General features: G+C 34.6%; 2 protein-coding genes across 2 annotated transcripts; one reads left to right on the forward strand and one right to left on the reverse strand.

The window, feature by feature from the left end:
- The first annotated feature begins 2,440 nt into the window (after window positions 1-2,440).
- On the forward strand, window positions 2,441-6,826 carry LOC132554229 (uncharacterized). The gene is made up of 4 exons (XM_060218536.1): window positions 2,441-2,522; window positions 4,115-4,290; window positions 4,700-4,819; window positions 6,764-6,826. Exons 1-4 carry the CDS (start codon window positions 2,441-2,443, stop codon window positions 6,824-6,826), a joined length of 441 nt encoding a protein of 146 aa, XP_060074519.1.
- Window positions 6,827-17,934: 11,108 nt separating this feature from the next.
- LOC132554226 (uncharacterized) lies at window positions 17,935-23,644 on the reverse strand. The gene is made up of 4 exons (XM_060218533.1): window positions 23,467-23,644; window positions 20,652-20,827; window positions 19,053-19,178; window positions 17,935-18,065 (listed from the first exon to the last, which is right to left on the reverse strand). Exons 1-4 carry the CDS (start codon window positions 23,552-23,554, stop codon window positions 17,997-17,999), a joined length of 459 nt encoding a protein of 152 aa, XP_060074516.1. The 5' UTR covers window positions 23,555-23,644; the 3' UTR covers window positions 17,935-17,996.
- Between the last annotated feature and the right edge of the window lie 2,113 nt (window positions 23,645-25,757).

Here is a 25,757-nt window from a genome sequence, read left to right on the forward strand (position 1 = left end):
CTTGGGAGACCTAGCCAGTACGTATCCAGACTTGTCACGTATATAACAGTGTTGTAAAACCGTTAAGTTTGGGTAAGCTAATTATTATGGACCTTTTGTGTACACTGTAACATGTGTAAACGATTAACAATAAAATCCGTGTAGGTTTGTAAATATCTGTGTTATAGATAATCGAAGGACTGGAGTATGATGTTTGTAAAAAAAATAGCTCTGTAAATACAGTGTACTCAAACAATGTTATACATGTATATTGCGACCTCGAGTTCAAGTGCGAGGATTTGGGAGACTTTAATACGTTCTTGCATGCATCCTTAAACAGCTCGGAACTAGTTCTGACGTTTTCTTTACAGGGCTATTACAATTAAGTACTAAACCAAAGCCACTCAAAACTACACTGTATTTACCAGTCATTTTATTTAACAATAGAAAAACCAGTCGCCGTTGTACTACAGCAAAGTTGAGCTGAACTGTAAATAAAACTTACCCATGAGGCCACAGAACCCAACGCCTTAATCACACAATAGTATCTGCCGTCCCCATTTCACGCAAGAGGCGACTAAATTTGCGATATTATCTTCGATCTCTTTCTAAGAAAAAAATCTTTTCATTCCATCTTGGAATTTGTTTGAGCATTGTCCCTTGTAATGAAGGTGTTGAAATTTGTCTCCATCTCTCTTTAGTGCTTAACATTATGGTTGTGTAACGACTTAATAGCCTGGTGTTGGTAAAGCATGAACGGGTGGGGTGTTCTGCTGGTATACTTCAGTGTGATAGCACTATAAACATGTACCATCATGATATTTGCGATCTTTACGACCTTTTGCCCTCCTCTGGGACATGTAACCTAAATTGACAAAGTAACGCGATTACTGTATTTTGTGATCGGCATGCTCAATCGCATTTTACCTCGATCAATGAAGTTTACCTCATTATTGTCTCCACATGAGAGCACGTGTACCTTGTGTCTCTCAAGATCACGGGATATTGTTAACGTCCTCAATGTAATGGCTGAGGCACGACATGCTCGAAGTCTGATAAACAACGACTCCACAATTAATACATTCCAGACAATCTATCTTGCAGTGAAGTATCGAATAATGTTTTACCAACTCGCAATGTTTATGTCGTTAGAATATTGATTGAAAGAAATTTAACTTAAGTACAAATATACGCATGATTGATTTTGCCGACAAGAAGCAACTTAGTTTAGGATGTGATCTTTTCTCTGAAAGCAAATATACTTTTTCGCCTGACCCACTCTTTATGCTACCTCACATTTGGTCTTTATTGACAAGACAACTCTTAGAATTGTAGCGGTGCAAAGACAGTTTTTGTCGCTGACATGTTGTGGTTTCTCCTTAGTGCTTCAACAGTATATTGTTGACTTTCAAGTCGGCATAAGCGCGAAGAGGCTTGCACAAAGACATCATAGCTTCGCTTCCTGAAACGCTCAACAACAATACAAGCATACACTTTGTATGCATATGGGGTCGTCTTTGTATGCATACGGGGTCGTCTTTAAAATATGATAGACGCGAAATGGACATCACTATCAAACACGTTTTGAAATTTTGAATTTACAAATTATTTCCTCCTCAATATTTCAATACTCTTATTCCACATCGAAAGTCCTGTCCAGTTACTCATATTGTTCGGGAAACTACACTACACATAGCGCCAATAATATTATCAGATGTTTAGGTTGTAACAAATTTCAAACCGAGCAACCAGTAAACCGTAAGTTAGTCGTTTTCAAACAAACTCCCAGACATCCACATACCATGAACACTTGGCTTGATTGTTTTACCAATATTATTGATAGTATTATTACTAAAAAAAAATCTTTCCTTATTTCCAAACTGAATTTTTTTTCTACGTTTTGTGTTGTTTTTTATGGCCTTCACACTCCAAAATATAACTTTTGATACGTGTTCAGAACACTGGAGGACTAATATACACGTAAGTTATAAGTTGAAACTTAATAAGTATTACTGTAAGTAATTGTTTCCGAAAAGGGAATATGTGTGTATTGTGTATTGGTTAAGTATTCTTTAGCAAATATTCAAAACAAAGCAGTAGTTTTTCTATCAGCAATACATTAATGAAAGAGTTAAAGGAGATTAACTGAGATTAAGTCTGGTTACACGTAGGATTAGGAAATAGACATTTGGCCACGATAACTGAACGACTTAACCTATGTGTGTTAACTGAGAGTTTAAAAAGTCTATGCTAGTGTCTAGTATAGCCGACGATTTGTAAATAATTTTGATAATATTTATAGAACTTAACGTAAGTCTTTATTTTACCTGTAAACCTGCATCCATTTAGGTAATGAATGAGAACATGTATGTGGATATGCATTTGTGAACGATTCCACTTTTAACTTTGGATGCACACTTTTCAAATTTTCTGAAAGACTATATAAAGAATACTATACAAAATGTCGGTGTTTCAAGGCCACTGGGTTGATGACAAAACTAAAGGAGAATCTGAAAACTATGATGGATTTTGTGATGCTATGGGTAAGTCTACACGTTCACTTTTGTTTGTTTTTGTTTTCCTTTTTTATTTTTATTTTAGAATATTTCATTGTCATGATTTTGCTGACTAAAGGTGTTGGGCAACAGGCATAACTTATGAAAACCCTCTTCATACAATTACTACCAAATATACACATCAGCCAGATAATGAGTGAAGATCGTAAATAGAATTGTAATAATTCATAATTATTTGAGACAATTTAGATAAAATGCTAAACACTACCAGTTGTAGAGGGAATAACCTCACATAAAGATTATGACATTTATGTTATCCAAATTGAATTCATGGTTTTACTGTTTGCATGCATGTGGTAAACACTTGAAAAGAAGTTATTTAATGTTTAGGTATATGTGTAACTACCTAAAGATTACATCTCTGTATTTTCATTATTGTATCACCCAAAAGGAAGGCTGATAAATGGTCTTAAAGGCGTTGTCAGTACACATATGAGATAGTATTGACACCTGTTTCTATTAACGAAGACAATTCATTTTCAAATATATTGCTGCTGAACGGAAGCCGGTAAGTGCTACGTGAAGCCTTGAGCTATAAACTGTGAAAAAATAGCCCTCGGTTTGAGATATCCCTGTCTATAAAACGCAGGGGTGAAAGATTCTCTTAATCCCTTAACATAAAATGAACACTTAGTTTGGTTATCTTTATTGAGGACAAAAAAGGGAGACAAATACTTTCTCTGCTAAAACGCATTGTTTTATGTTATTCTTACCGTATTGCCCAACTATTTCCTGTATTGTGTGTAGTTTGCTAACGACCTACCCAGAGGTAATTATTTACACATAACCAAAACTGTGGACAGTGAGTACAAATGCATCTGGTATGTTGATATATATTAATTGTTACTGAAACGAGTATATACATTCGAAAATACACATGTACTTGACGTTGTTCTAAACTTAACAGATATATAAAAATATTCAATCTAATGACTTATAGGGCTGATGCAAACTTGATTTTTATTATTCTATCTATTCATTATATTATATTTTTCCTCTGTTGCCTACTAGGACTCCTAGCATCTCTAACGAGTCCTAGACGGACGAAAGAGATGTACGATGCAGTTCCATTTATCCTTTGGCTCTACTGTATCCAACTCTAACTTTGTATTAAAAGGTGCTGCTCACTTGTGTGTGTGTTTTTTTTTTTTATGCAATCTTTTCTTTCTCGCAGTTGACGTGGCCTTGGTATTACGACTATTTGCATTATATTATGCATTATATTAATTTGAATGTGTTTGTCAATATATGTATATTCTCCGAGGGGTCGTTTATATCTATTAGAACTTGTTGCTGTGTTGTGTTACATCCGAGGAGCTGGCTGAGTTATCGTGTACAATCGAATTTCATTATCTGGAACTTGAATAAAAAACTTGAAATTGAATTTTTAATCGATGACCCCTTTTAATTCGAAGTATTTCGATTGTTTCGGCCTAACTTTTCACCAAACGTTCACTCTTATAGAGATGTCACCTGGAACAAACTAACATATATTTCATGCTTTGTTGACACGTTAAGACCAAGAAAACTTATTTTTGTTGTACATCTCTTTGACATAGGTGTGACTCCCCAAGGAAAGCTGATGTATAAAGATTTGAAAATGGCTATCGCGTACAAGATAAATGGTGACACGTGGACATATGATCTGACAATTGGGGACACCACTCAGACGCACGTGTTACAAATTGGTGTCACCAATCCGGAAGATATCGACATGGAAGGAAACAAAACCATTGTATGTAATAGAATTTCTAAACATCTCCACCCCACCGTAATTGGTTGCAAGTGTGTAGTTATAGTTCTTGAGATCGAATTACTGATCATTTTTTAACTTTTAATATCCAGCACCAAGAAGAGTTATTAAAACTCTAATGAAGTATGTAATACTTGGTAACTAAATCACTTCATATTTCTCTTTTTGAAAAGTGAACTTTTATTGCATAATTGCTTAGCAAAAAATCAAAATTTTTCAAATTACTATTTTTTGTTCTTGAAAATTCTTAAACATAAAATGCGTATATGTATCTTTATGTGGAATAAATATTCAAATTGTTAAACCCTTGAAACCAACAATGAAAACTTCAGATTCTTGCGGTATAAGTCATGCGTTAACGACTTTTTGAAATATTCGTTTTTGTTTATAGACTACGCCCACACTGGAACAACCTAACAAGTTAGTCGAGGTGACCGATACTTGGCTTCCTTCAGGGCGTGAAGTTAAAACCCGGATGGAAAGGACAGTTGTGAACGATACTATGAATTGTGTAAGGATATTCACTTGCACCAGCTTCATTTACATCCTTTATTTTTAGCTCACCTTAGCCGTTATGTCCTCAGTCTTTGAGTCGCAATTTTGTGTTCACTGATCATGGTCATCACCAAGAACATAATCCCTTGTCAATACATTGTCGCCAGTTCCTATGTTATGCTACCGTGTCTAGGCTGTGCTATTTTACAATGAAAGTATTATAACAGCGGACAGCGATTTTGCATGATCTGGGCTGTTGCAAGGACGTAAATCCACAACCAAATTTACTCAACATATAAAGAATATATAGTTAGAATCTTACAATATCACTTTTATATTTGGCGAGGGTTAGGGAAGACGGGATTGCGAATTACCTTTGTCTTTCCGTCCTGAGCCAAAATTAAACCCTTGTATTATAAGATACTAAAATATTTTCTATTTATTCTGCAACCATTTAACACTAATGTGTACCTTTCTGCATGTGCCTGATATATCGTTTCGCGTTGGATGTTGTCAATGCCTTTAAATTATATTCACGTGTTTAAGCTTTACAAGGCACAGTTACCATATAGTAACACTCTTTTCTGTCGACAGAGTAACTTGACTTATATATGTATAAAAATATCACGCAAATACATTTTTCCCTGATGATAAACATTTTAAATGCTTGACCAATGATTTAGTAAATCCAGGAATACTTTTCGGACAAAAATACCAAGTTTGTCAGCTGTACTCTGATACACAGAAACTTAACGTCTTTCAGAGATACCGAGAACGTCATCAACTTATGCTTTTTATAAAGGATGAACATCTTTTTTGCAAATATCCTTCTTGTTGATAAGGAGTAATGCATCATAAACTATAGGGTTTCATTGCACTATTTCCGAATGATATTTTGGTTGTATTTGTCGGATTGTCTATTTTACGGTTAATGGCGTACACGTCGAACGACTTTGTTGTGATTCAGAATTGATCGATAATGGCTGGTAGATTTCAGTTTGTATGGCCACTTATTTGTAAAATATCGGTAGGATAACTGTAGATTATATCTTTTCCTGATTGCCATGACAGACGATAGTTTGACTGTGAAACAGCTGACGACTGCAGCTATTCCAAGACTGGATTAAACATATAACATTGAATTTCATCATACTTTCACGTCGTACATTTATTTCTAAAACATACCTAAGGGATCTTTTTCGTTAGATACTACTATACTGCTAAACTTTACTCACTTCTTTTTATATTAGCTTGAAACTTAGAACGTCAGAGTTCAACTCTAAAAGAGTTCACATGATTCGTATAGATATATTAAGCAGTTTCTCTTGACCGTTTAAGATGTTAGTTTGGAAGGATAAAGCAGATTGAATTTACAGATAAAACACTTTGTATTGACGGATTGAGCAGTTTGTCTCGACGGTTAAAACAGCGCGTATTGACAGTTTAAGCAGTATGTCTGGACAGTTAAAACAGTTTGTATTGACGGATCAAGCAGTTTTTATTGACAGTTTAAGCAGTATGTCTGGACAGTTAAAACAGTTTGTATTGACGGATCAAGCAGTTTTTATTGACAGTTGAAGCAGTATGTCTGGACAGTTAAAACAGTTTGTATTGACGGATACAGCAGTTTTTATTGACAGTTTAAGCAGTATGTCTGGACAGTTAAAACAGTTGGTATTGACGGATCAAGCAGTTTTTATTGACAGTTTAAGCAGTATGTCTGGACAGTTAAAACAGTTTGTATTGACGGATACAGCAGTTTTTACTAACGGATAAAACATTGCTTTATGTGGGGTTAGTTATCTGCTGACGTGTGGTGGTTGCAAGATAAATGTAAATGCACATAACAAATTTCTTCGCCATATACTTCTAACAGATACTTCGTTCGATACTGAGAATTGTAAGTGATTGAACGCCTTTAAGATCTGTGTTTATCTCAATTGTTTTCTTTATGTTTTAGGCAATAACTCACCTTGAATCAGGACAAACAATGACTTTCAGTATGACGCGTAAAACATCTTAGTCCAATAAGAAGTAAGATGTGTGATATGGAGGTGGCTTCGTAACTGGACATTATTTGTAAATTTTCATTATACATAGAACAACTGTATAAAAGTGGACACACATCACATATAGGTGTGATTGGATATTTGGAAGAACATGAGTAAAAGGAAGTGGATTTTTGTCAGTGAGAATGGAGGTGGTTTGTCTTCTGCTTTGCAGCTGGATCTTTTAACGTTAATCATGTAAATTAAAGTTATAAATCAGACAAAAGTTTGTCTTAAGAAGTTAAAAAAATATTCAAGTTATATATCGGCATGATTAAATACTTCCCAGAACACGTCTCTTCACTGAATAAAATATTTTCATAGCAATTAGATTCCGCATTATAACTCGAATCCTGATAAATTAAATACCTCATAAACAAAGAAAAAATTAAAGATAATCCTTTTATTTACAATTTTTTACTTTAAAAAATAATCCAGTAAAATACTTTCAGTTTCGCCATTTCCAAGTAATTAAATACGAAAGTGAAAATGACGTTCAATTCCGGGAACAGCTTCCAAGACAGCTAGACTTTTTTCTCCTCGGAAACCAAACAAATAGTTCGTCGATTTCAACTATTTTCTTCATGTTTTCTGAAGGAAATCGGTCATACAAATGGAATAGTTTGTGTGTAGTAATTTTATCTACAGAACTGGTCAATGCTAGCAACACGTGGTTTTTGTTTGTAAACATGAATGGGCCGCAACCTTTGACTTGTGTGTAAATGTATTCCTACGTCAATATTGTTACGTCATCATCTAGCACGTTCTGTACTAAATTTATTGTAGTATAAACACAGTCGATATTCTTATGTTTTATTAGGGGGAAAACACAGCAATTGTAAACAAATAAATATATATATATATATATATATATATATATATATATATATACATATATTTTACACATTCCTATATATAACAATAAGTCTAGAATTACTGATTAGATGCTTACGTCTATGCAGGCTTCGGAAATTATGAGCATTTGCAATGGAGACGTGTTATATGAAGCGGAACGTACTTGATTGTGGTCATCGATGTATTGCGAAATTACTAAGTCGAAAGATTACTGCCAAACAATATTAGCAAAGTCAGCAGACACACACACCTTATTCACGGTACGTTCGTCTAACACCAGTCGCTCAGCGTTGTTTTTCAAAGTTTCCTACTTACCTTGAATGTTTAAAGTGACCTAGTTTCATGTCGAAACGTAAGTCTACTTTTTAGCCTGAAGGTACTAGAGTCAAATATCAAGTCTAACATTTAAAGAGTAACAGAGACACTAATTATTAGTAAACAAACTCGGCTGGATTCTAGTCACTAGGTGATTGTTTTCTGCCTAATCGCCTGAAATAATTAACTTCACATTTTTTTGAGTTGAGGTGATTCAAATCCTTAATAAGATGGATCTCTTCGAAATCGATCGCTGCTTTGGTAAACAGGCCAGAGAAAATTAACCATGGACGCGGTTTTTGGAAATCACACTCTCAAAACATACTGGCAGGCCGATTCGCGCAACAAGAATGTAATACTTGGTAATTAATGTGATGTATTTTATGTGGCTATTTATATACAAATTTTAAGTCTGCTATCAACTCAGAAATAAAAGCTGAGCGAGAACCATTTCACAATACATGACATTGCATGTGAAGGAGACAGATCGAAAATAATGTTATCTTGTCATCTCTTTTTTGTAAAGCGTCCAAAGGAATTAACAAGTTTGATGATATACCAAAACATGACGACAGCCTCGATTGTAGGAGGGATATTTTCCATGTTTTCCAACAGCGAAAAACTAAAAGATAATTACTTTATAGTTTTGAATTATCAGGCCTGATGATGAGAATGTTGATCAACAGACATGTACGTAATCCAACACAGGAGTTTCAAAAACCGGGAGTTAACAATTGTGAATATGCTGATTGTCAGATACAAGGTGAGATAATTCAAAAGAAACGCACATTTCAAGATATCTGAAACAGATATGCAGGTTAATGTAATGGACCTGGAAGGGCGACGATCGTCATCGTGATCCCTTATGCGATATCAAGTTTGATGTGTTTGTTGCTCTTTAGTAGACGTGATGGTCCTGTTGTTGAATACCTCATAATCATTTGAGAACATGGCATTACTTACTTGGATTTACCATGATTTACATGGCGGTTGACGTCGATGAAGCGAAAGACGCTTGCTCTTCCGGAACACCTGGCCTTATCCTCCTTGTACTTTTTCAGGAATCTCCGTGTAAATGTTTCTTTTGTTCATATATTTGTCCTGGTTTTATACTATTATTCAAAAGACCGTTACCAGAAAACTGCGGATTAGTTTGGAGAACTTGATTATTAGCTTTATTTGCATTTCACTTTTCTTAATTTGTAGAGTATGTCCCATAAACTCCATTACAATTGATATCTTACACCCTTTTAAAAAATCATTCTTGTTTAGCACATACATTCCCAGTGTCCCTATTCGTCGCACTGGTCGCTTGATCCCGACCAGTGTTCTTGAAAATAATTTTTGTTATTTGTCCTCGGATTTTTCGAACTTATGTTCGACTTAATGGAGTTTTGTTGTAATTCAATTGTTATTTCTATTAACAAATATTCTTAGGATTCGTTTGGCCTTGTGTAATACAGCTTTTTCAGACAACGCTTAAAATATATCATTATACATCTGATTAGCATGCATTTGTCTCCTTTTAAAAAAGTACCGTTTTGAAAGAGAAGAGAAAACAAAATCTAAACATTTTCTTCGCATTTTAATGTTTAAACAATTATATTTTTACAGGATTCATCCCTGCGACGTTTGAGTAGAATTGTGAAAATGGTATATCGAACTTTATACTTGTTATGGTTCTGCATATCACACTTTGACCATAACAACCTCCAAACGCGCTCCAGTAGCTACCTCGGTGACAACCTGTATCGGAAAAAAAGACTGAATCAATATCAACAAATGTACTAGATGCCGTTTTTTCTTTTTCTTTAGAATATACGAAAATGATGAGACATTGGAGTGTAAACATGCAGATATAGCTGTGTAAATGATTTTTTTTCTGGCCACGGTTCTCTTGTTACTGATGTTACATACTTACATCTCTTTTTGACTTACATTATACTTACCTCTCACGAATACAAGTGAATGCTGTTTTCAATTCATCACAAGAATTATATAAATCTCAGATTACACGGGAAAATGTAGATGTTGGCAATGCATATTCTGACCATAAATAACGCACACGTAAATACCAATGTAGTAAGAGAATTAATCAAGAAGATGCTTAAAGTGATACTGATGAAGATAACAAGGAAATGATAACAAGATTCCGTACAGAATCAGGAATTTAATTTTCTTACGATGTCGTAGACACAAAAATGGCAATGATGCATATTTTGCTCCAATTCAACTTGTCCACTTTTTTCGCTCCTGAAGTATAATTATTAACTTTGTCGCTTTCACTTTAAATGTAGTAAGGACATTATAACATATCTCCTTTTGGTATATTACCATGAACGATAAATAGGTTAATTACACAACATTATGATCCGAATCAGTGCCTCTACAGTCATCACGTACTCTTTCTAAACCTTTTGACATATTGCTTGTCAATTCTTTGCTACTGATCTAAGTGTTGAGAGAATTATGTCCCCTTGCCTCTTGATTTATTGATAGGACAAAGATATATATCACACACTATATTTCATATGAGGATGGTCCTTCGGATTGTCACGATTAAAATCATCCTTATACAGATGCTGACAGACCCATGGCGGTGTAGTATTGAAAACGTTTGATATGACGTCTATGCTATAGAATATAAATCTCCAAACACATAATGTCTTCTTCATTATGATAAATTTTAGAACTGATAAAGCTAACTGATTCAAACTATGGATGGTCCATCAGGCAATACAATGTAAATATCGCGAAATTTTGATTATCCACTCTAGCATTTTGCAAATAAGGTTATAGATTCTGTTGATTAATGATATTCCACAGCCATCACTCTATGAAAGCACACTTCGTTAAAAAACAATTACTGTGGATATCGTCTGTAAACTTCAAAACCAATTTGCATAACAAAATTAATGTACATGATTTCATATCTGACAAAAGTAAAAACGGGATAAAGTTCACTCAGGTTTATTTATCCTGCAGCTTAGGAACTGAGGATTTTCTTTATATATAAATTTGCCCCACACAATTAAAACAAAGATTTGTCGCTCAAGGAGAGATGTTGACATATACAATGTCTACGATTTACAAGTAAACCAACTCACGATATCTTGTTTGTCTCCGGCCTCATTGAGGGTTCTTTCCATAACAGTTTTAATAACTTCATTAGACCTCCAAGTCGTTTGTTCTTCAATCATTTTCTTTTCATTAATTAACTTCGGAAACAACTGAAAATGAACAAAAGATGAGTCAACGCATTCAACTAAAGCTCAAGTCTTCAGGGAATAAAACATTCGCAAACATATTTTGCTAATTGATTAATGGGCGATTGCCTCAAAACTTTGAAATGTTTTCTTGTTTTGGTTGAGTGGGGTGCAAAAGCACCGTATTTTAGTAAATGTAGGCGACAAGCCGTGTCTAACACCTGCAATCTCGAAGACTGTACAAAAGATACTACTTAGACGCATCATAATTAGTATATCCGATAAATATCCTATTTCATTTTTTGTTTTCGTACATTGTTTTTATCTTGGTATAACTCCTCTTATCTTAGTACGTAACTTTGAGTTTGTATCCACGTATGTGATGTGACATGTGTAATATTGTGTCTGGATGGTCTGGAGAGCTTGCATTTTAGACATGAATGACATCTGAGTATTTGGTAATTAATTTTCAAGCTAAACTGTGATGAAATCTATTCAATAATTTTTTTCACAATCCATTGACAAAAACTTAACAGCGGTGCATGGATGAAAAAAATGACAAGTAATCCTTGATATCAGTTAAGTTCATTGTTCTTGGTTTTTTTAGTACAGATAGTGATGTAAGAGCATATGCGCAAACATTGCTATCATGAATGTGAGATTGCATATCTTAAGAAAACATCATTTAAACATGAATAGTGTGCACAGGTGCATGTCTCGGCACATCCGTATATAGCATGTGTTCTCTGGTCAAATGTCTGGGTTTATATGTATATCATATAGTTTCTTGTTTATATACACCGTGCACTGTCCGGAGAAATATTGGGTTATGGAATAGTTTTGTAATGTAATGTCAGAGGTCTTCAAAGATATTTGTGATGTTATTGAGACAACCGTTACAGGGAGAATATGCCGTAGTATGACGTTATTCGTTTCGCAATAGCCAAAATGTCTAGATTCATGATATCTCTTTGTATGGTTTCTTGTATGACGAAATGACATTGACCCATATTCTAGGTCAGAGGGGGCAAATTTGTTAGGATCTGTAATGAAGAAACAATTATCATACATTCAAATGATTTGGATGAAGACAGACAAAGTTTGTGAAAGTATATTATCTTGATGATAATATATTATCAACAACAATTGAATTCTGATCTTTTCGCATGTGACTTTGTGGCAAACTTGTCATGATGCAAGTCAAATATTTATGCACAAACAAGGTGTCTCGAATTTTCCCCAGTTGAAGCTAGACTTCCTGCATACCCCAGTTAGTTGGTGAACTTTGTAATCGTATAGTTCAGGTTAGATGCAATTCTTATTCATAAATGAATGTTCATAGACGATTTTTCTCTCCAAGGCAGAGGCAATGTTTAAAGATATCCGAAAATTTAATTTATAATAATCACGAATGGGGATGTTTTGATATTGTAACATACTGAATTTTAAACCTATAAATGATATGTAGCGACTACATATTGTGATTTGTAGCCCACTACTTTATGCCTTATATTTTCATTTAAGTTAAGGCTTCAGATTGGGAGGTACTATACACCTTTAATGAAATTGAGGAAGTGTAGATATTAATCTCTTAACAAGGTCACTTCACGTCGACTTTCATACAATAACAAAGTTACATACCTGGAAATCATAACCTCCAAAATCCTTGTCCTTGGGATTTTCCTCGTCGATCTTAAATGTGTTCGTTTTTTTCTGATTTCCAACTTCTGTTGTGTATGACCATTCCTTGCCATTAATTGTAACGACTTGAATTCCGACCAAATCCTTGTAATATTCTATCTCCTCTTCAGGCAACTCTGAATTGAAAATTCTTTTGAAAGTATGTTTCATTGATTTCGATATATATTCAATATATTTCATCACAATACAACGCAAGTACCAATAATGCACAATCTATTTTGTTTTATCCATTGTTATCTTCTTTGCCTTTACTGAAGGGAACATTGAAAATACGGCAGGTTTTTGTTGTTGCCATGGCAACGCTTGAAACTTATCTTTTCATCGCCTTTCCGATTGTTCTACCTTTCTGATGGACATTGCTGTGGACATGAAACCCCGAGCATTACTGTGCTTGACGTTCTTCTAAAATTCTTCTAAAATCCATATAGAAATTAGAAAAATTTGGGGTTCCAAAAAGCATCGCTCCATGAAATTTTACTTATGTACACAGAATTGATTAATCTATTGCTACACGCCTGAATATGCCATTGCAGTAAATTGTCCATATTACCGATTATTCACTTTTTTCAGATCACATACAATTCAAATGCCGCAATGATATCTTTTGTTAACATTTTGGGACAGACTTTTCTTGCAAATGTGTTAGAGATATCTGTTGGTTTATTTCAAGATCATTAATAATCATAGGGTCTTTATGCATTTGATTAATATATATGCAGATACAGTGGGGAATGACACTAGGTTGTACTAATTTGTTTAATAACAATAGAAAAAGAGATATAGTTTATTATGTTAGTCCCTAATTTTAAGTATCCACTGATAACATATTTGGATATTATTCTCTTTTTATTGTTCTCTTGAATCTTGACACCGTCCTTACATGACTGGCTGTTGCAATGACATTTAATTTCCCAACACACACACACACAAACACAAATCATCAACGAGAAAGCAATAAGATAGTATTGATGTAGTTAACACACTCAAGTTCAACTACGCCAGAACTAGTAATTTAAGTCTCCATTTGCATGTCGGTATTACATCTATACATATAGACGATAACTTGTTGAATGGTATAAAAAGTGTAACAGGTGGTTATTAATCAAGGTTATGGAAAAAATTAGAAAAATGCTCTTACTTATTGCAGTACAATATGTGTCGAAGCCCTTGCACTCCCCTATGGCACACTCATCCATCCATTTTCCTGCAAATCCAGACCCATCCATTGTAAGACCTTACTGATAGATAAATTATGTGAAGTCTTCTCTACTGTTTTAAGGAGTACAATGTCACACTTTGAAGAAGAAAAAATGACCGCATATGATAAGTTGTCTGTTGTCTGAACCTAAAGCGAGGCTAAATCAGTTTTCGGTCAGCTTATTTGGGTCAACGTCAGTGGTGTTTACTTCACAAACCAAACAAGTGTTACTCTGAGTCATTTATGTGTTTTTTTTTTTTTTTACCTTGAGTCATTTAATAATTTGGAAAGCACAAACCTGTATGAAAATGGTTTTGTTGTAAATACCCTAATCAAGCAGATAATTGTATCATTTTGTATATGCACAATGACAGTGAATAACTAGTACTGAACTTCCAGCACCAAAATAGTGTGTCTTTCACATTTGATAATAACGAGAATCCTGAGGTCATACATCTTAACTCGAAGAATTTCAGTTTCATCAAGAAAAAAATAATTGAAACGAGCAAACCATTCACAAATGAGAAAATATACAAGTTGACACAATTAAATTTCAGCGTATTGTCAGCTTTTTGATGAATTTCTGGTGTATGATTTCTGCATTTACATAGTATGACCGTATATAGAATTAGTCGGCGATATCTCGAACATATTGGGATAGACTGTGTTGTTAAGAAATCGTTGTCCGGGTTGATAACATAATATCAAAGTAGTGATAAATACACGGCTGTATTGTATTATTCCCGACTCCACACCGTGTTAGTAGCTGGAATTACATGGAAAATATAACAAGCGGACATCCAAGGACACACGAACATCCAAGGACACACACTTATATTTTTTTTCATCGTTAACTTTTTGTATAGAAACAACTTGCATCCACACACACACGACCCCCCCCCCCCCCACACACACACACAACACCTACACACCACCACCACCACCACCAACACATACGCCCAGACACACACACAACCACCAACACCATACACACACACACACATCCACACACATATATATATAGATAGTATGCATTATAGTGTGATCTGTGATGGAGGAAACGAAGTATGCATTATTTGTGTTTTTTAACAGCCTATCTCACAGTATAAAATTACTCTTTCAGTGTGTGTTATAATGTATTAAATGATAAATCTAATTTGCATATTTTAAAAAAACTCATTTAAACATGTTGTACAATTTGGACATAGTGACGTTTAAATGTTCCATTTTGAGACTCCTACTGTCCTCCCTTAGATGCATTTCTCATATTGTTTTCCTGCAGTCATGCATGTTGTTGTAGAGTCATTACATACATGGTGCTGTTTCACTTTAAATTCATTGCAATGGATATAAGCAACCTATTGAGAGGGATTTAAGTTTAAAAAACAACTACGTAGCAATATTTTCGCAAACACACACAAACCACACACACACACAAACACAAACACACACCCTCACACACACATACACACCCTCACACACACATACACACCCACGCACCCACACACTCACACACCACCATCCACACACCACACACACACACACACATACACAAACAATTTTTTAAAAGTTCATTCGTATTTATCACTTTCAACTATCGAAATGTTTTCGTTTATCTTTTTATGCTCCTGGATCCAAAAAAAAGGGGTATATTGCTTTTTGAGCTGTATGTTTGTCTATTGTCAATTTTAATCTTCCCCCATAACTATTGCACCTAAAGGCGCTGTCACACTCTAGCGTATAAAGTCAGCGTATGAGGAACGTATGGAATATTTGGGCATACGCTGACATACGCTGAAACACGCTAGGGGTACGCTGGAATACGTTTTTAGTAATCCGGGGTACGTCGGTGTACGCTAATATACGCTGACGGCCAAAAACAATTACGAACATGCACAAAAAATTCAGCGTATGCCGACGTATGAATTTTACGCTCCTCATACGTTCCTCATACGCTGAACACGCTAGAGGTACGCTGAAGGTACGTTACTCATACGTCCAGGAAATCTAGCATTAGATGAACATATAATGAACCTTTGTCTAACGTGTATCTTTCGAATGGCTAACGTTATGATGGTAGTTCTAACGACAGTCTAACGTACTCAATTGATGCCTAACGTGTTCTGAGCGTGCAGCCAACTTATTCCATGTGTATTACATGCGTATTTCCAGCGTATGGGGGTTATTTCCAAATCTGTATCAGTTTGTACCAGCAGTTCAGAGATGGAGGTTGCTGTGCTGCAACATCACCAAGATTTGTTACAGATGGCAGTTGAGTATGCTAGATACAGAAGAAGGGGTAGAATGCGACGTACAATCTGGGTGAAACCTTGCATTGGAAGGCGGCGTCAATTTGGCCTTTATGACCACATTACGGTTGAATTGAAAATTGAAGATCAGAGAGCCTTCAGGAACTTCCTATGCATGCCTCCATAACTCTGGTCTGTGGCGGGTCACTCCTTTCATGAAGACAAACTTGGTGTAGATCCAATCCTCCCTCTGTGTGAAGATCACACTAGGATCCCCACTCTTTTTCTTGTCAAGGCGTGTGTTGGTGTCTCTCAGTGATCTGAACCACAATGCAGAGTTTCAGAAGACCTGTCCATTAATTCAGCCTGCTCCTGCCATAACTTTCTTTGTTATCCTTTCTCCTATTGTCAGTCAATTTCACATACCAGAGAATTGGATTATCTCTGATAAAGTCTGTTAACCATGTGATCTTGACCGTGACCTTTGGCTTACGTTTGAAAGTAAAAAAAACTACCGAGATAGGGGAATAAGTTTTCCACAAAGTGTACATGCAATTATCACATGCGTTACAACTACAGCTGTAATGTCCAACTTCAGAATTTCGTTGCAACCGGGGGTATAGTGTTTCATAAACACACCTTGTTTGCACAGATTTAGAGCCAGATAAATACAGCGAGTAGACAACTCGTATAGGTTCATAATGTAATATGATCCAGCGACGTAGCAGCCGGTAACATCGGTGTATATATGAATAGCAGTGGACTTTTGCTACAAATAATCAGTCAACAAGAAAACTAAACTAAATTCTACTTCCGGTCAAGTCCATCGATTCAGGTACCTAAAACTATTCTTTTATTGAATATTGCACCTTACAGTCTTTAACACAAATGTAATATGACCCTGACCTTCAAGTGTAATCTCAATGAAATAAAATTAATTCAAAGCATTGAAGTTAACTACCACCATAACAGCACTGTTGTTGAATCTTGTCCGTTACACCTGAGGCATCAGGTTTAATGATTTTGCCTAATTTTCAGGGACAAGATGAAATCAAAGAAATTGCCATTTATTGCTAATTCAATAAGGTCGATAGTTTCTTTTTGTTGTTGTCCCATTTGTATTAAAGGCTTAACGTATGTTTACCTTGTCTTACCAAAGGACAAACAAATCGTGTCTTTGGGTAAAACATCACGTTCGGATTTTCGTAAGATCTAACATAATACCGTATAACCGATCATTCTTCGCTGGGATATTTTTACGATTTTGCGCGAAAATTTCATCTGTAAAATATTAAGACGTTTAGAAATACAGAACATTTTACAAACATAGCTCGTCTATTCACGAAAATTTCGTCAATAACGAATGAAAGCTGTTTACTAGAATGCAAAGGATATTATAAGAAAGAATACAAAGTTCGTTTGTGTCTTTTTTTTTTTTTTTTTTTTTGTAAAAATAGAGGTAAAATTATGTATGCAAGACGAAACTGAAAACAAAAACAAGTCTCAGATGAACATATTTTTATTTTGAAAGGAACCGGAGTGATTTGTATTCAGTTCGATAGCTGCTTTGAAACACACTCTGGTCGGACGGTAAAAAGGAACACATAATGTTATTCCATCTTCATTGAACATCTTTTACTCTGTGCATGTCACCCTCCATAACATCTCCAGTTTTTGTATTGGTTATCACCTGCATCAGAAAAAAATGAACATGAAGGCGACACATTAAGCAGATGCGAAAAAAATGCTTGTTAACCGATTGAAATCGGGTATTTATTCATGGCTTCGTGCAGTTTTCAGTTTTGCATATTTACACTAAGTATAGGAAAATATTAAGTCTTCAGGCGATATATAGAAGACGAACAAATGTAAAAATGAGATGTCGGTGAGAGCGAATTGCTGATGCTTTCGCATAGAGCACTCGTGTTAAAACATTTAAACATTTACTATTTCAACAAAACAAGGGGTGCATCTCTTTACCATTCTGTTTCAAAGCATAGTGTAAGAGAGTAATGTTAAAACGTGATTATCAAATGTAACGAGACCCACTGCCGAAATCACAATCTCATTTCGCCAAAATAAAGATGCTGAACTCTATTATAGAATCGATTACATAAATCATGTTTGAAATTTTACCGATAGGCAATATTTCTTGCCAAAGATTAACCAAATAGAAAAAAAAATCTTAATGCCCAATGGATAGGCTTACATGACTACAAATCGATCTGATTCGAATATAACTTATTCATGTATCCTCAAATGTATCAAAGGCTTAAAATCACAATGAATATTGTACCGTTTTCACACACTCATCCTTTGATGATTAAATATTTATTTACACAAAGCCTTATATCTGTTTCTTTTCTTTTCATAAATTATTCAGTGACATTGTTATACTTAACAAATATATTTGTTGTAATTATGCAAATATGCATCTACACAGTTGGACATATATTATGTTCCTCGTTCCTAGTTTATATAACGATTAAACAGTTACTCAAAAAATTGGTGATACTATCTTTCTGAAGTTGAACGGAACTTGCCTACCTTACCTTTTTTACCTAGTATTCAGTTTGAATTCTAGTTAGCGGCTCCCAAACGATTTATCTATTTCTTTGATATGACCAAAACTGCTAGTTTTCATTGTCCAGCAATCAAAACTTTAAAGTTTACTCACAATGTGTTGGTTTTGCCCGTCTGGAGTGAGAATTCTTTCCATTTTAGTTTTAAACACTCCCTGTGGCCTCCAGGTTGTCGTATTCTCAACCAATCTCAAGCCATCGTCAGATAATTCAGGGAACATCTGAAATAACAAAGAAAATACTGACATGTCAGCAGAACTGCTATTTGAACTAAACTTTTATCAGACTAGAGTAAAATATGAACAAACGAAAAAATTGCAAGGACCAGGTGTTTCGGAAGTGAAAGCGTCTTCTTCATTGGCGACACCCGTCATGTAATTCTTCGTCAACCCAAGTACATTTAAGTGATGTCACTTTCCCAAATGAGAACATGGTAAACAGGAAAGGACCTTACTAACAAGGAAATCGAATAATTAATGGTTAAGAATGATGAGTCCAACAAGTCGATTACAATTTAACATGTTTTCTAGTGGACATTTTGTTTAGTCCCCATGGTCCAACAAGTCGATTACAATTTAACATGTTTGCTAGTGGACATTTTGTTTAGTCCCCATGGTCCAACAAGTCGATTACAATTTAACATGTTTTCTAGTGGACATTTTGTTTAGTCCCCATGGTCCAACAAGTCGATTACAATTTAACATGTTTTCTAGTGGACATTTTGTTTAGTCCCCATGGTTTGCTGTAACCTGAATGTCATGTTTATATATATTCAGCTCAGAGTATATACATGTACTTGACTTATTATTGAATAATAAGGTATTTGTCTACCACGAAATTGATTGAATTATAGGGCTAGAGCACATTCCTATCTGGGTTTTGACTTTCTTTCGATCATTTTGGATTTTCTTTGTAGACTCCTAAGCTTCATACCCTTATCATAACTGACAAGCACGAAACAGCTGTGTAATGAAGCATCACCGACGATTCCTAGAAATAACTCTATGGTACAGTGTAAAGCATTGTTTAATTCTACTATAACTAACTATTCAAGGAGGCTATTCACTTGTTTGTTTTGTACAATCTTAAATGAAACATTCAGCGGAAATTTGGCAGCCAAACAACGGAGATCTAATCAGTCACACCACGGGAACTATGTCATAATATAACAACCAAACCAGTCACACAAAACTGTTTCATATCTTCCTCTTTTCCCTAAAATCCTTTTGCTTGGCTAGAAAACAATATATCATCAGTAACTTGAATCCAAATATGGATACATTTTCATCTTTAAGAATATTAACACCATTTGTACATAATAAGGAGCTAATCATCACCTGTTTTCGTCTTTTTGCAGTAAATACCTTTGACATAATGTTTCTGTTGAAGATTGTACAAAAGACACACAAAAGGATAGCGCATTTTAATACAAATTGAGAGTAAGATACTGTAGAGTCAAACAATAAAATAAACTGCATCTTGCAACTATTCTGTCCTTCTTAAACGCATCAGTGATACTAAGAGCTAAATTTTGAAGACTAGGAGGCGACTGGGGAAAAATCCAAAACGACCGCAAGAAAAATCAGAATCTAGGGATGAGCACTAAACCCATAATTAAGTAAAGATTAGAATATTTAAGGTGTGTTTTTTGCAACTATACTTCAATTACCAAATAATTCTCGTCATCCACCTACCTCGAATTCGTTGCCTTCTATATCGCGATCCTTTTCATTCAGCACGTTAATCTTAAATTTATTTGTCACCTCTTTGTCTCCAATTTTGTAGGTGTAGGACCACTCTGTGTCGTCTACTGTAGTGATCTGGGATCCGACAAATCCTTTGTAAAACTTGATCTCATCGTCACTCAACTCTGAAACAACAAACATAGTAAGTTGTTGTTGAAAATGTATTCCAAAGGAACAACATGGCATGAAATCAATGGTGCTGGATACGTCGTCTTACCTTCTAATTACATGTCTAATGCCCAGTGTGTTTGTCGGTAATATGTCATAGTAAATACCGTTCATTGCAAGATATCATGATTCGCAATAGAAATATTTCCAAATAGTTTATTTCAGTTCATGATATTTCGCATTTTATTTAAACCAGATTTGATAATGATAAGTTGGTTTTTTCGAACGGAGCCCCTTTCGGGACACACAATTTTGTTTTTTCTCGTGCGCCCGAGTTATTATCTTGTGAGCACGTGTTATTATGTCATGCACACGAGTTATCATCTTGTGTGCATGAATTAATTATCTCGTACTCACGAGATAAAAAGAATATTTTTATGTGTCCCTAAAAGGGCTCCGTAATTTCGAATTTTGAAAATTGAAATTGATCCTATCTTAATGCAATGAAAAAAATTGATTCTATCCAATACAATGAAAAAATTGATTCTATTTTAATACAATGAAAAAAAATGATTATATCTTAATACAATGAAAAAATTGATTTTATCTTAATACAATGAAAAAAAATGATTATATCTTAATACAATGAAAAAAATTGATTCTCTCTTAATACAATGAAAAAAATTGATTCTTTTTTAATACAATGAAAAAAATTGATTCAATGAAAAAAATTGATTTTTTAATACAATGAAAAAAATTGATTCTTTTTTAATACAATGAAAAAAATTGATTCTTTTTTGATACAATGAAAAAAATTGATTCTATCCTAATACAATGAAAAAAATTGATTCTATCTTAATACAATGAAAAAAATTGATTCTATCTTAATACAATAAAAAAAAATTGATTCTTTTTTAATACAATGAAAAAAATTGATTCTTTTTTGATACAATGAAAAAAATTGATTCTTTTTTAATACAATGAAAAAAATTGATTCTATTTTAATACAATGAAAAAATTGATTCTATTCTAATACAATGAAAAAAATTGATTCTATCTTAATACAATGAAAAACAGCTGCTGACTCAGGGGTATGTACATATACGGATACGGACACAACACTGATAATACTTTAAACAATATTTAAATAACGGTTTCATTTAAACAGAACTGGTGCCGATATTGGTTCAGAAAAGACTAGAATAATACTTAATGTCAATAAAGTTTTAGGTTTGGGGTCATGAATGCGCGTAGTTTATTTAAACGAGCATGTACCGACCTTCAGTGCGGTCTATTTATAGGTTTAAAAACCGTTCACGCTGCGACAAGTTTTGAGTATAACTTTGATGTCAATTTGATCAAGATATACTGGGTATCTATTAAAAACAAGCTTTATCCTAAACTATCGCCCGATCTGCTTCAAACTTGTCTTCAACACTCATCTTTAACACTTGTCTATATTATGATATACTTGTCCTAAGCCATCGTCTGTACTGTTGTGCACTTATCCTAAACCGCCGTCTGTACTGTTGTACACTTATCCCAATCCGCTGTCTGTACTGTTGTACACTTATCCTAAACCACCGTCCGTACTGTTGTACACTTATCCTAAACCGCCGTTTGTACTGTTGTACACTTATCCCAATCCACGGTCTGTACTGTTGTACACTTATCCTAAACCACCGTCTGTACTGTTGTACACTTATCCTAAACCACCGTCTGTACTGTTGTACACTTATCCTAAAGCTCCGTCTGTACTGTTGTACACTTATCCTAAACCGCCGTCTGTACTGTTGTACACTTATCCTAAACCGCCGTCTGTACTGTTGTACACTTATCCTAAACCACCGTCTGTACTGTTGTACACTTATCCTAAAGCTCCGTCTGTACTGTTGTACACTTATCCTAAAGCTCCGTCTGTACTGTTGTACACTTATCCTAAACCGCCGTCTGTACTGTTGTACACTTATCCTAAACCGCCGTCTGTACTGATGTACAACTGTAATTTTTATGACGTTATGGCATTCTCTGTTGTTTAAATATTTGAAGTGAATCAAGAGTTTTTATTACTTAACAATAAAAATTTGATATTTTCACTAAAGTGAATTCGTTTTGTTTCTTAAATCGAATTCAAAAACATGACACAACAGTTATTTCGACATACTGACCAGTATGTTAACTTGCGATGCCGTAACACAAACAATACAGTGATTTTTAATTGTTATACTTACACTACACTTATGTCGAAGTATTGACTTACTCGAAGAATTTCGAGACTTACACCTACAATAGGCTTGTTGCAGGTTGCAGACACTTGCATTAGTGATTTCGAGATATTTTTATCAGTTTAGTTAAAACTGACACCGTGATTTAGAAATCGAAACACGCCATTGATAACAAGACAATTACACGTACAATTGATAAGGAGATTTTGCCAGACTGCAGTGATGTTATGATGGCAATAGAGTTAAATTAATATACTATTACTAAACAGAGATTTGGATATATTCGACTATTATGAGTTCGAGATATTGAAACTTCTGTGAATTTGATATATACGCCCGCATTTAAAGCAAATTTGATACCTTGGGATTTCTGGTTAGTATTGACAATCAAATCAAAAGTTATTAGCTACAAGATTAAAAATTGTCCTTACCCATTCCAGAAATAAACTTTTCGAAGCCTTTACATTGTCCTGCGGGATAATCATCCACCCAACTTCCTGCAAATCCTGAACCATCCATTGTTAAGAGCTGGGTACGTTCCTGTGGACAGTTGCGTTTACGGTCACTATTAAGCTAGTTAGATCCAGTACAGCTTATTTATAGATTTCATTGTCCTTTGCACAGGTAAATTTAAAAGAAATTGTTTGCATACCTGTTTAAGAGGCTATTAGAAATTGGATAGTCACGTGCTGACGCTCTATAGAGCCATAGTGTCAGTAAAATTCATAGGGGGCGGGGGCGAGGGCGGAGCCATGTGACGTATCTTGACCAATGATTTTAGGACATTCTAGTCCGAGGTGTAATAAGTAGTACTATACTTGCCTTTTGGATTTGCAGCTAGTTAACCAGATATAAAAATGTCAGACTCCTCCATGCCATCACGAAGTTTATTTTGTTTGTCGTAGTTCTTATATGTATGTAAAAATACAGAAAAAAAAACATTCTAAGAAAACTGAAATTGACTTCTGATTTGACATTTGTTTACAAATTGCTGACTAAATTCTAATACATTTACATTACACACCAGGTAACTGTTACATTTGGAAACCTATTAGATTGACCAAATAAACTTTACAAATTAAACTGAGACTTTATACGGCTAGCTGATGTTATAAAATAGCTGTATAAACATACCTAAACTATCATACGGAGCTAAGACGATTCGTCCCATTACATTTTGTAGGGCGAGATGACCAAAATGTAAACACTCAATTACTAAATAAATGTGCTTGTTACGCACAATCAGAGACGTATATAACGTTATATACGTCTCTGGCACAATGAAACATGCTCAAGATATCTGATATAAACATTATCTAGAAAGAAATCATTCATGATATATTGTTACAGGACCACTTATAAAAAAAATCACACATCGGATTGCAGCGAGAAACGAAGGGCCTGTTGTTTATATCGTTTCATCTACCTAAATCAACATGTATGTGACTTGACAGCTAATGAAACTACTGTATCTTAAAACAAAATGATAATTAAATGACATTTTAATGTACTTTATACATGCAAGGAGTTGTTGCTGTGTGGTTTATATCTGGTAAATAATATTAAATACTTGGTATGATTTTAAACAATTTAAATTTCGCGGCCTTTGGTTTTGATGATGAAGGGGGGAAAGGGTGTGATGAGCATGCGCATCAAGTCAATACCAGACAAAGACACAAAGAGAAAAGACGCATACAGCAGGTCAGTCAGTGTTTTGATTGTTTTGCATATATTTTGGAAATTATGTCTTAACCCGCCTCCACCCCTTCTTCCTTCCGTAGATCAGTAAAGGTTATCTTACATCACTGTGCTCTGCTAAAACAACTGTACGGACCAAATCTATTCTGATGGGGAGAACGACATTCTGTTGACCGCATGTAGTGATGCTAAACTCAGAATGAGGCTGAACGTATACACAACGCTCACTATAAAAGATTACTGACCAAAGGGAAATAACTCTGTAGTTGTTATAGAAAAATCATTAAACATTACAAGTACAGTGGTAGGAGATACGTTTAAATTTGAAGTGACTATAATTTTGTCACAGTTGAATTTTATTCTTGTGCTGTGTGCACCTAATGCACGGCAACTGCACTTGAGTTTGATTCCACTTAAACGTTACTAACAATCACCAATAGGTATCCAAATAAACAGAAAATAGTTCACGAACAGTATTAAATTATTCAGTTTTCTGCCACAAAATATGAGTCATATTTATTCACTAAATAAAACAACATCCATGAGATATATGCATACGTCATTTTGTTATATAACACCATTGTGTGACTTTAACATTTCCCTATGCATAATCGGGTGTGGGAAGTTTCTACCGTGACGTCTACCAAAGAGCTATTTATGTATACTCCTCATACAGAAAACTAAAAGATAAGTATGAATTGAAAATGGCCACCATAAAGTGACAAGTTTATTATTAATTATAGGAAACATATGTAACTATTAACAGATACATACAAATATTATAAAAAAAATACAGTATTTATATAATTCTCACACTTAATATAAAGGTGGGGGTTAGGTAGAACAACGCCACATAAACAGAACAATGAAATCTTGTAAGGTATATATAGCCTAATTAAGTATAGGGTGGGAAAAATAATGGGTGGGTTGTTGGTTTTTCGTAGATTAAATTAAAATTAATTTGAGCAATTCTTCGAAAACAAAATGGCGCCAATGAAATTTTTTTCTCTAATGAAAGGTATAC

Source organism: Ylistrum balloti, unplaced genomic scaffold (genome assembly GCF_031769215.1).
Source record: "Ylistrum balloti isolate Yb309-2 unplaced genomic scaffold, AGI_CSIRO_Ybal_v1 Utg370386, whole genome shotgun sequence".
NCBI classification, from domain to species: domain Eukaryota; kingdom Metazoa; phylum Mollusca; class Bivalvia; order Pectinida; family Pectinidae; genus Ylistrum; species Ylistrum balloti.